General features: G+C 40.2%; 1 protein-coding gene across 2 annotated transcripts in view; it reads right to left on the bottom strand.

The window, feature by feature from the left end:
• The window catches only part of CNTN6 (contactin 6), a 322024-nt gene that overhangs the window by 133611 nt on the left and 176260 nt on the right, over positions 1 to 12153 (bottom strand). For both annotated transcript variants that reach the window (XM_027523249.1, XM_027523250.1), the window contains exon 5: positions 40 to 135. In XM_027523249.1, the coding sequence (XP_027379050.1) occupies positions 40 to 135 (96 nt within the window). The remainder of the gene's footprint in view (positions 1 to 39; positions 136 to 12153) is intronic.

Genomic DNA, 12153 nt, shown 5'->3' with positions numbered 1-12153 from the left:
GAGTGGCCGAATTAATGGTGTGACCGAAAGTAACCATACCTCCAAAGTGTGGCGGTGGACCACAGAGAAGCACCACGCCTTGACCTTCTCGGACAGACACTGTGCTTCTTGTTTTCGTTTCAAAGTCTTCGATATCTTGAAAAACAGAAAAGCAGATTTAGAACTAATTGCTTTGCAGAACAAAATTTTAAGAAGAAAAAACTGGCAACAGCAATGAACACTCACACTTGTCCGGCCAAAAGATTTAGTTGATAATCAATTGATGTACACTGGTTTTACCTCTCAAAATTTTGTCTTTCCTTTTTTTATTTTAGTACAACTATGCAGAATATATGATAAAGACATTTATTAACATAACTCACTATCTGTTTTATTCTCCCAGGCAGCCTGAAGCTCAACAGGAAATCTTTTAAACACAGCACATATTTACTTTTCTGCCCAAGGAAGGCATGATTTAAAAGAGGTATGTGGCAAGTTTGCTGCAATCTTCTAGCATTTTAGATTAATGGTAACCATTTTGATATGGGGATGAAGCCTGTGAGAGCTTAGCTTGGAATGTTGTGAGGGAAAGAATAATAGGTGACTGAACCAAGAAAAAAGGTAAATCTTCTAATTTCTCTTGATCTACTCCTTCACAAAGCAGCTTCGTGGTCCTGTTTGGAGTGTTGTAATTTCCTACAACACCGAAGAATCATAGACATTCAGTGTTGGAAGAGAGCTTACTAACTGTCTTATTAAGCTATCCATCTGAGTTATAAATCATTCAACATTCCTAGAAAATGGTCACCCAGCCTCTAGAGTCGGACACAACTGAAGCGACTTAGCAGCAGCCTCTAGAAAGGGCTAAACTGTATAACTTGTCTGAACCTTAGTTTCTTTGCCTGGAAAATCACTTGTATTCATTCATTCAGTCAGTCAGTCAGTGATTTAACAAATTTGTATTGAATACCTACTAAAAGATAGGAAGGGTATTAAGGGTAAACGATGTATTAGTAAATAAAGCAGACATAGACTTTGCTCTTATTATATTCACTAAAGGTAAAAGTAGAAGACCAATTACAAAACATATAACAAAACATATATATATATATACACACACATACATACAAATATGATTTACATGTTGTAATAATTGTTGTAGAGACTGCTAATTGTCTACCAAAATCTACTGCCCTTTCTTTCACAGTAATAAGTTTATAGGTTTATAGAGTAAATATTACACTTTTCTAACCAAAGATACTTTTCCAGACATCTTTTGCAGCTGAATAGAAAAAGTTGAAACTCACATTTAACTTTCACCTATTATGTTTGAGAAGAAATATCCAAAAAAATTTGTTGTTCTCCATCTACACACCAAGTGTTAATACCATCTAGATGGCCAATGGTGTGAGAAATATATGGTATTTCTCATACTCTTTATCTCTCCAAGTATTATTTCCCAAATGAGTATTCTTTTTGTGCACTTTGCTTCCTTTTCATGAATGACAATTAAAAAAAATAAATCACTAGACCTGATATGTAAATTTCATATATATATATATATATATATATATGCTATGCTATGCTAAGTCACTTCAGTCGTGTCCGACTCTGTGCAACCCCATAGACGGCAGCCCACCAGGCTTCCCCGTCCCTGGGATTCTCCAGGCAAGAACACTGGAGTGGGTTGCCATTTCCTTCTCCAATGCATGAAAGTGAAAAGTAAAAGCGAAGTCGCTCAGTCGTGTCCGACCCTCAGCGACCCCATGGACTGCAGCCTACCAGGCTCCTCCATCCATGGGATTTTCCAGGCAAGAGTACTGGAGCGGGGTGCCATTGCCTTCTCCGATATATATATATATAGTGAAGGACATGTGTAAGATGGCAGAGTAGAAGGATGTGCACTCATCTGCTGCAAGAACTCCAAAATTACAACTCACTATTGAACAACCATTGAGTGGAAAATGTTGGATCCCACCAAAAAAAATAACCCATGTACAAGGGCAAAGAAGAAGCCCCAGCAAGGCAGTAGCAGGGATGAAATCGCATTTGGAATCAAACCCCTTACCCACCAGAGATACTCAGAGGTCTCAAACTAACCTTGTGGGTACCAGGACCCAGAGACCCTGTAGAGACTGAACCAGAACTGTGGCAAAACAAGTGGAAGTGATGGAATTCCAGTTAAGCTGTTTCAAATCCTAAAAGATGATGCTGTGCAAGTGCTGCACTCTATATGCCAGCAAATTTGGAAAACTCAGCAGTGGCCATGGGACTGGAAAATGTCAGTTTTCATTCCAATCCCAAAGAAAGGCAATGCTAAAGAATGTTCAAACTACTGCACAGTTACAATCATCTCACATGCTAGTAAAGTAATGCTCAAAATTCTTCAGGCCAGTCTTCAATAGTATGTGAACTGTGAACTTCCAGATGTTCAAGCTGGATTTAGAAAAGGCAGAGGAACCAGAGATCAAATTGTCAACATCTGCTGGATCATCAAAAAAGCAAAAGAGTTCCATAAAAACATCTGCTGCTGCTGCTGCTGCTAAGTTGCTTCAGTCGTGTCCGACTCTGTGCCACCCCATAGACGGCAGCCCAACAGGCTCCCCCATCCCTGGGATTCTCCAGGCAAGGACACTGGAGTGGGTTGCCATTTCCTCCTCCAATGCCTGAAAGTGAAAAGTGAAAGTGAAGTCATTCAGTCGTGTCCGACTCTTAGCGATCCCATGGACTACAGCCCACCAGGCTCCTCCGTCCATGGGATTTTCCAGGCAAGAGTACTGGAGTGGGGTGCCATTGCCTCCTCCAATAAAAACATCTACCACACAATTGCACTCATCTCACACGCTAGTAAAGTAATACTCAAAATTCTCCAAGCCAGGCTTCAGCAATACGTGAACCATGAACCTCCTGATGTTCAAGCTGGTTTTAGAAAAGGCAGAGGAACCAGAGATCAAATTGCCAACATCCGCTGGATCATGGAAAAAGCAAGAGAGTTCCAGAAAAACATCTATTTCTGCTTTATTGACTATGCCAAAGCCTTTGACTGTGTGGATCACAACAAACTGTGGAAAATTCTTCAAGAAATGGGAATGCCAGACCACCTGACCTGCCTCCTGACAGTTAGAACTGGACATGGAACAACAGACTGGTTCCAAATAGGGAAAGGAGTACATCAAGGCTGTATATTGTCACCCTGCTTATTTAATTTATATGCAGAATACATCATGTGAGATGCCGGTCTGGATGAAGCACAACCTGGAATCAAGATTGCTGGGAGAAATATCAATGACCTCAGATATGCAGATGACACCACGCTTATGGCAGAAGGTGAAGAAGAATTAAAGAACCTATTGATGGCTTAAAACAACATTCAGAAAACAAAGATCAAGTCATCCAATCCCATCTCTTCATGGCAAATAGATGGGGAAACAGTGGGAACAGTGACAGTTTTTATTTTGGGGGGCTCCAAAATCACTGCAGATGGTGACTGCAGTCACAAAATTAAAAGACTCTTGCTCCCTGGAAGAAAAACTATGACCAATCTAGATAGTATATTAAAAAGCAGAGACATTGCTTTGCCAACAAAGGTTCATCTAGTCAAAACTGTGTTTTTTGCAGTAGTCATGTATGGATGTGAGAGTTGGACTATAAAGCTGACCACCAAAGGATTGATCCTTTTGAACTGTGGTGTTGGAGAGGACTCTTGAGACTCCCTTGGACACAAGGAGATCCAACCAGTCAACCCTAAAGGAGATCAGTCCTAAATATTCATTGGAAGGACTGATGTTGAAGCTGAAACTCCAATACGTTGGCCACCTGATGTGAAGAACTGACTCACTGGAAAAGACTCTGATGCTGGGAAAGATTGAAGGTGGGAAAAGTGGATGACAGAGGATAAGATGGTTGGATGGGGAGTTGTCGATGGACAGGGAAGTCTGGCATGTTGTGGTCCATGGAGTCACAGAGAGTCAGACACGACTGAGCAACTGAACTGAACTGATGTAATGTATATATGTAATTTCATATATATGTATATATGTAGAGATTTAGTTGGGAAGAAGTAGACTATATCTTGGACAAATATTTTCATTATTAAAAGTAGAGCATATATATGTATTTCAAATCCTGAAAGATGATGCTGTGAAAGTGCTGACTCAATCTGCCAGCAAATTTGGAAAACTCAGCAGTGGCCACAGGACTGGAAAAGGTCAGTTTTCATTCCAATCCCAAAGAAAGGCAATGCCAAAGAATGCTCAAACTACCACACAATTGCACTCATCTCACACGCTAGTAAAGTAATGCTCAAAATTCTCCAAGCCAGGCTTCAGCAATACGTGAACCATGAACTTCCTGATGTTCAAGCTGGTTTTAGAAAAGGCAGAGGAACCAGAGATCAAATTGCCAACATCCGCTGGGTCATGGAAAAAGCAAGAGAGTTCCAGAAAAACATCTATTTCTGCTTTATTGACTATGCCAAAGCCTTTGACTGTGTGGATCACAATAAACTGTGGAAAATTCTGAAAGAGATGGGAATACCAGACCACCTGACCTGCCTCCTGAAAAATCTGTATGCAGGTCAAGAAAGAACAGTTAAAACTGGACATGGAACAACAGACTGGTTCCAAATAGGAAAAGGAGTACGTCAAGGCTGTATATTGTCACCCTGCTTATTTAACTTATATGCAGAGTTACATCATGAGAAATGCTAGGCTGGAAGAAGCACAAGCTAGAATCAAGATTGCCAGGGAAATATCAATAACCTCAGATATGCAGATGACACCAGCCTTATGGCAGAAAGTGAAGAGGAACTCAAAAGCCTCTTGATGAAAGTGAAAGTGGAGAGGGAAAAAGTTGGCTTAAAGCTCAACATTCAGAAAACTAAGATCATGGCATCTGGTCCCATCACTTCATGGCAAATAGATGGGGAAACAGTGGAAATAGTATCAGACTTTATTTTTGGGGGCTCCAAAATCACTGCAGATGGTGACTGCAGCCATGAAATTAAAAAACACTTACTCATTGGAAGGAAAGTATGACCAATCTAGATAGCATTTTAAAAAGCAGAGACATTACTTTGCCAACAAAGGTCCATCTAGTCAAGGCTATGGTTTTTCCTGTGGTCACATATGGATGTGAGAGTTGGACTGTGAAGAAGGCTGAGTGCCAAAGAATTGATGCTTTTGAACTGTGGTGTTGGAGAAGACTCTTGAGAGTCCCTTGGACTGCAAGGAGATCCAACCAGTCCATTCTGAAGGAGATCAGCCCTGGGATTTCTTTGGAAGGAATGATGCTGAAGCTGAAACTCCAGTACTTTGGCCACCTCATGCGAAGAGGTGGCTCACTGGAAAAGACTCTGATGCTGGGAGGGATTGGGGGCGGGAGGAGAAGGGGACGACAGAGGATGAGATGGCTGGATGGCATTACTGACTTGATGGACATGAGTCTGAGTGAACTCCAGAAACTGGTGATGGACAGGGAGGCCTGGTGTGCTGCAATTCATGGGGTCGCAAAGAGTCAGACATGACTGAGCGACTGAACTGAACTGAACTGAACTGATACATATATATACATACATATGTATGCTCTACTTTTAATAATGAAAATATTTGTCCAAGATATAGTCTGCTTCTTCCCAACTAAATCTCTTTCCTTTCATCTTCAGCAGTCATTAGCTTTATACCTGCTTAGGATCTAGAAAGCTAAAGTTTCTCAGTCATGTCCAATTCTTGTGACCCCATGGTCTATGCAGTCCATTGAATTCTCTAGGCTAGAATACTGGAGTGGGTAGCCTTTCCCTTTTCCAGGAAATCTTCCCAACCCAAGGATCAAACCCAGGTCTTCCACATTGCAGGCACATTCTTTACCAGCTGAGCCACAAGGGAAGTCCAAGAATACTGATGTGGGCAGCCCATCCCTTCTCCAGTGGATCTTCCCAACCCAGGAATTGAACCAGGGTCTCCTGCATTGCAGGTGGATTCTTTACCAACTGAGCTATCAGGAAACTAGAGTGCCTTGCATATTTCTTCTAGAGGATTTTTAAACAAATATGCCCCCCTTTCTTCTTTGGCTATAGTATAACTGTCAGCCCATAACATTTTGGTACACTTAATGTCAATTACTGACTAGATTTGTTTGCATCATTTTACATACTCAAAGAGTCGGACATGACTGAGGGACTTCACTTTCACTTTTCACTTTCAGGCAGTGGAGAAGGAAATGGCAACCCACTCCAGTGTTCTTGCCTGGAGAATCCCAGGGACGGGGGAGCCTGGTGGGCTGCTGTCTGTGGGGTCACACAGAGTCGGACACGACTGAAGCGACTTAGCAGCAGCAGCATTAAGAATCAGGCTAACAAACTGCATTTAAAACCAAAAACTAATATATTGATTTTTTCTATTTCTAGCAGTGATAACAAGTGAGAATTTTAATGGTTTTTTTTTTCCCCTCATTACTATTATCATTGAAAGGTCTCATTAAATTGTCATGACTTTTTAATGGTCATAAAAACAAAAGCAGTCACAAAGGAGTAGAGAGAAATTGAATGATTGTATGAAATTAACAAGCTTTCAATTACATTCTCTCAGTGTCCCATTGTCAGTGTTCCATGCTCACACTACCATCAATCATGTTTTCAGTGTTAATCAGAAGCCATTATAACACGCTGTTGATAAGACCATGGGTACTTTAATATATTTTGTGTTAACTTCCACTTAAATAACATCCACTTGTAACATAATTTCTTCATGCCTTTTATGATTACAATGGGGTTTCTATTAGCTAACATAAAAGGAAATCAACTTCTTTTGAAAGCCACCCAAGTTCTGTTAGCAATCAAAACACAATCATTTTAAAATAGTACTAGTTCACAGGTTTTAATTAATAATTCAGATTTTAAAACTGTTTAATAGCACAGAGATCATAGACAAGATCTAATTTTACCTTAAGTGACATTTCATGTGAATATACTTTGAACAAAATCTGTTTTAAGTATCCAACCTGTATTTCAAGTACATTTCTGCCAGCCAGCAACATAATATAATTCACATTATTTTGAAGCAATGTACAGTGAAGGTAGCCATACAAACCCAGTGATATTTTCTTTTCTCTGTAAGACCTTTATAAACTCCAGATCTATTCTTCTATAAGGAGAAGCCAGAGAGAACCACCCTGTTCTGTTTTTGTCCTATCCATTTTTTGCTTAAGAAAAAAATAGCTTAATGTGAGATCATTCCCTGAGATGGTCTCAAATTTTGTATTATTTGGAGAAATTCCCATAAACCACAAAGGTGACCTGCCCAGGCTGTCCTGGTACTCCAGGCACAAGTCCTGCCGTGCTGGTTGCTATTAAAGACCCCAATTGCCGAGGTTGCTCTCATTAAGCCATTCTGATGACCAGGGCTTATCGGATCCTGCGGTTTTATTGCTGGTTTTGGAGGAAGCATTTGGCAGGAGCATAAGCAAAAATGCAGTCACAAACAAGGCTCTGTTCCAAAGGCCAGCAGGAAGTGCCTGAGAATGGCCCATAAAATGAGCTTTAAAGAATTACTGGGCCATATGCTCTCTCCTGGAGCAACCAAGGTGCAGTGGAGGGAAAAGGGCCACCTAAACGTACTTAAAATTAAGTCCAAGCAATGCTAAGCGTTGCAATGCCTAATTGTAAGGAGAATACATCTTTGCAGCTGCCACATGTAGGAATGAATCTCAGCCCAATTAAAGCAAGAAAACTGTGTATTGGCTGCCAAGACCTGAGGATCACAGTCAGAGGATATGTTTGGCGGTGCCAGCCCCCATCACAGAAGGAGGCCAGTGGTTTGCCAACTCTCATAACTGAGAGGAAGTCTGTGGGTACCCAGGGTTTGTTGACCCCGATCAAGAGAACAGCACCTGAAAAGATAGAGACAGGAAAAATCTTCACCAGGAAAAGGTCCATGCTTCAAGCAGGACATAGAGTAGTTGAGTTGTTCAAAGTAAAAATAAAACTATTTATTGAATCTTTGTTGATTGGCAATGCATGAATGACTTTGTTACAGTGTTTTAAATATTCTTTATTTTTCCTTTATTCTTTCATATATCAAGAATAACTGCTGCTGCTGCTAAGTCGCTTCAGTCGTGTCTGACTCTGTGCAACCCCATAGACAGCAAGAATAACTACTATGTACCAAACACTCAGTGAAGCAGTTTCCTTGAATCTTCATGATGACCCTGGAATGTAGATACCAATATCACATGCATTTAACAAAGGAGAATATTGAGGTCCATAGTGGATTAGCAACTGACTGAAGACCACACAATTTTTACTTGTCAAGGCAGAACTGAAAAGGAGATAGTCTGGTTCCAGGACTCACTCTCGCAAGCAACATGTTATTCTGTTGTTCTCTCCAGATGTTAACTGGGATGTCCCTGCCCCTTGCAACATATAAACTGGCATAAACTGCCACTCCAAGCTCAAACAAACCAACACAAAAGCTCAATGCCTTTCCAAAGAGTTCTGCAAATTCTTGGGTTGGTGTGGGGAGTGCTGTGTTGTCAGGCTTTAGAAATAGCTCCTTGGTGGCTCAGATGGTAAAGAATCTGCCTGCCAATGCAGGAGACCTGGGTTCAGTCCCTGAGTTGAGAAGATCCTAATCCTAGCCCTAACCCCAGGAGAAGGAAATGGCAACCCACTTCAGTGTTCTTGCCTGGAGAATTTCATGGACAGAGAAGCCCACTGGGCTGCAGTCCATGGGGTTGCAAAGAGTTGAACATGTCTGAGTGACTAACACTTTGACTTCTTCACTTTTCCTTTCTGATATCCTTACTCCTATGCATCTTTTCTTTTTTCCCTTCACATGTGTTCTTGGTTTGTCTGCATCCACCTGTCCCTGCAAAGCAGGAACTCAGCCACTTGTCTTGGCCTACATACAGATATATACACCTGCTAACACACACACACAGACACACAAATTTGGAGTGCCACCATTACCACACTTTGTGCCTCTATTGTCGAGCTTATTGATTTAGTAATATGTGACCCAAACACCTTAAAATCCAATATAAGATATTTACTTCTTAAAAGTTATTTAGTTCCTTCCTTCTATAACTTATCTCTATTCTTTCTGTCTTTTCTATAATGTTCCCACTACAGTCCTCTTTTTGAAGAGCAATGGAAAACTAAATCTCCCCATTTTCCTCTGCAAAGAAGTCCACCTCCCTCCAGCTCCGCCTACGAAACTCAGAAATTGATGGATCTATCCTACTTCACAGTGCTTGTAAGTAAAGGAAATAAAATTTAATTCCAAATATCGTTGCTCTAGAGGACATTTGCTTAACCACTTAACTGCCTCTCTAACTAGCATCTAATCCAAGACACAGACCGTATGATCTGCCCCCAGACCAGCGCTCATTTTCTCTCTTCTGACACCTCAACAGCAATTTTGATCACTTTGAGGACACAAAATCTGATTTTCAGCTCTAAGATTTCCTTTACTCTGCTCCTGGGTCTCCATCAATCAAATATTGTTTTCCCCCTTTGCAAATCCTCTGAAGAAGCCTCAGCATTAAGAGCTGGTGCTGAAGTAAACAGGACCAAGGAGCACATGTTCACCTTCATGATACAGCTCCCACATTGGAGGTACACGTTCTTGTTTTTGCCCACGGAAAAACATCTTCCTGTGCCAGAAGCTGGTACTTTGCCCAGTGAAAGGGAACTGGTGAAAATTATCAAGAATAATTCTCTAGTTCTGCATTAGTTCTGCTGAATTCCCAGATACAACATGTGCAGCTTTTGTAATCAAAATACTCTTTATGGATCTCAAGACATTGCAGTAAGGTGATTCTGAATTTATATCTCTATTAACTTGTCCCTTGGAAGAGGGCTGCTCATGGAGAACACCAAAATTGTTACTATTTCTTATTTCTTGGGTGGTTTTGAATAAGCTGAAATTCTTGGTACTGTAATTAATTCTCCCAGGTCTTTATTAAGTAGCATACAAAAATATGTCTACTTAGACCAGTTTCATTTTCCACCATCATTTTCAAGATGATTTCCACCACATTTTCAGTTACAGAGTTTGCAATATTACTGTGTTTCCTAGTACAACTCAGTAGCATGACATAACCTAATAAAGCACAATACTACTGTCAAATTCTGTAAAAGGGGCAATAGCTAAGTCTTGATATTGGGCATAAATTTCGAATTGTTATATGCAAGCAGGAAGTAAAGAGATACCCTAAGAGAGTCTGGTGTCAAATCCATTTACAAACCATGTTAAATTTCTCTTTTTTGGTATAAAGGGCTTTTTATAAAACTTCAGAAATAAATGGAGAGAGTAAGTGAGCTGCTCTTTGGTTTTCTGAGAATAACGAATCTAATGAGAACCATTTCCTTATGTTTTTTTTTTAAGAAAAAAATATAGAATAATAGTGAGGAGGGGGCTAAAAGATTTTTTTCCTATTGGCTTAGCATCAAGATTTTCAGAGAGAAAAGTGTTTAATAAACAGAACAAGGAAACAACTATGAAATAATTGGTCTATTATAATATACATTCAAGACTGGATTTGAATTTCTATCAATGGACTCATTTTTTATGACTAATGATGGTAAAAGCAGGGTAAGCTATGACTGAAAAAAAAAATTTCTAAACATGACTTGTCCATCTTGTTTTCTAAATTTGCGCATTCCCTATAGTTAAAACTAGGTGAATGAAAGAGAAGCAGAAGTGAAGGATGGAGCAATATAAGTTTGATAGCATAGGACAGACTGAGATGTCAGGTTACTGAAGAGTGCAGATCTTCAGTGTTTCTGAAAAGAAAAGAAGAAGTTTAAGTAGGCATTCAAAGATTAAACATCCCACTAAGGAATTATGCACCAGATAATTGGTGATGGAACAAAATGATCAAGAACACAGGTTGAGGATCAGAGAGTATAAGTTCAAGTGGATAATGGTATCCACTATGTGTCAGCTGTTGATGCAGGGCAGATTCTATAGTTTCTTTCTATCTCAGTTCTCACCACTTTAAATAGAGCTACTGGTAATTCACTGGAGGTTCAGTGGTTAGCAGATGGCACTTTCATTGCCATGGCTCGGGTTCAGTCCTTGGTAAGGAAATTAAGATCCCACAGCTGCAAGGCCAAAAATAAATAAATAAATGAATGAAATGGAGCTCCCAACAGCCCCTGTGTCAGAGAAATAGAGATGTAATATCTCTAAAACTTTTTAAAGATGCTAGGTACTAAATAAATGTTATTGGGAACTGTGTATTGTTAATGATCAACAAAAGAAGGATGTTTAGAAATTTTAAATGGGTTTCATTTTCTGTTCTCATCTCAATGGCTGATGATGTCATAAAATGTATTTTCTTAAAGACTGAGTATGGAACTCCCTTTTCTGCTCAGCCAGTGGCCAGCTCAAATGCTCAGTGAATTAATGAAAGAAAAAAAGGCTGAAACTCAAAGCATATGCATTTTATTCCAAGCACAGCCACATCACATTGTATTTTACTATAGAGAATGTTTCGCCAACTTGACAAGAGTGTTAGATGGCAGGTCATTGCACCTCTCTGCTCAGAAAGCTACACAGCCCAGCTGGAGGCAGAAGTAAACCTCTTGGCCTGGTGAGTGAGTAGCCAGAAAAATCCTAGGCTGTTCTGCTTTTTCTTGGTCTTGGATTGTGCCTTTTGGCAAATGCTCACTTTCCTGCCTTTTATTCCACAAGAAGGACGACGCCAGTACATTTTTAGTCAGTAATCTCTAATCTCTAAAGAGATTTACTAAGGCTACTTGTGTTCCTTGATTAATGAATTTTACAAGTGTTGCTCAAGTGAAAAAAGAGGAGTATTTGGAAGAGGTCAGTCTTCAGGTGAATAAAGAATGCACCATGTAGCATTGGAGAAGACTCCTGAGAGTCCCTTGGACTGCAAGGAGATCCAACCAGTCCATCCTAAAGGAAATCAGTTCTGAATATTCATTGGAAGGACTGATGCTGAAGCTGAAACTCCAATACTTTGGTGACCTAATGTGAAGAACTGACTCATTGGAAAAGACCCCAATGCTGGGAAAGATTGAAGGTGGGAGGAGAAGAGGAGACAGAGGATGAGATGATTGGATGGCATCACTGACTCAATGGACATGAGTTTGAGTAGGCTCCAAGAGTTGGTGATGGACAGGGAAGCCTGGTGTGCTGTGGTCCTTATTGT

The sequence above is a fragment of the Bos indicus x Bos taurus genome, chromosome 22, assembly GCF_003369695.1.
Source record: "Bos indicus x Bos taurus breed Angus x Brahman F1 hybrid chromosome 22, Bos_hybrid_MaternalHap_v2.0, whole genome shotgun sequence".
Taxonomy (NCBI): Eukaryota; Metazoa; Chordata; class Mammalia; order Artiodactyla; family Bovidae; genus Bos; species Bos indicus x Bos taurus.
Note: the sequence above shows the minus strand (reverse complement) of the source record. Positions and strands in the feature narration are given on the sequence as shown.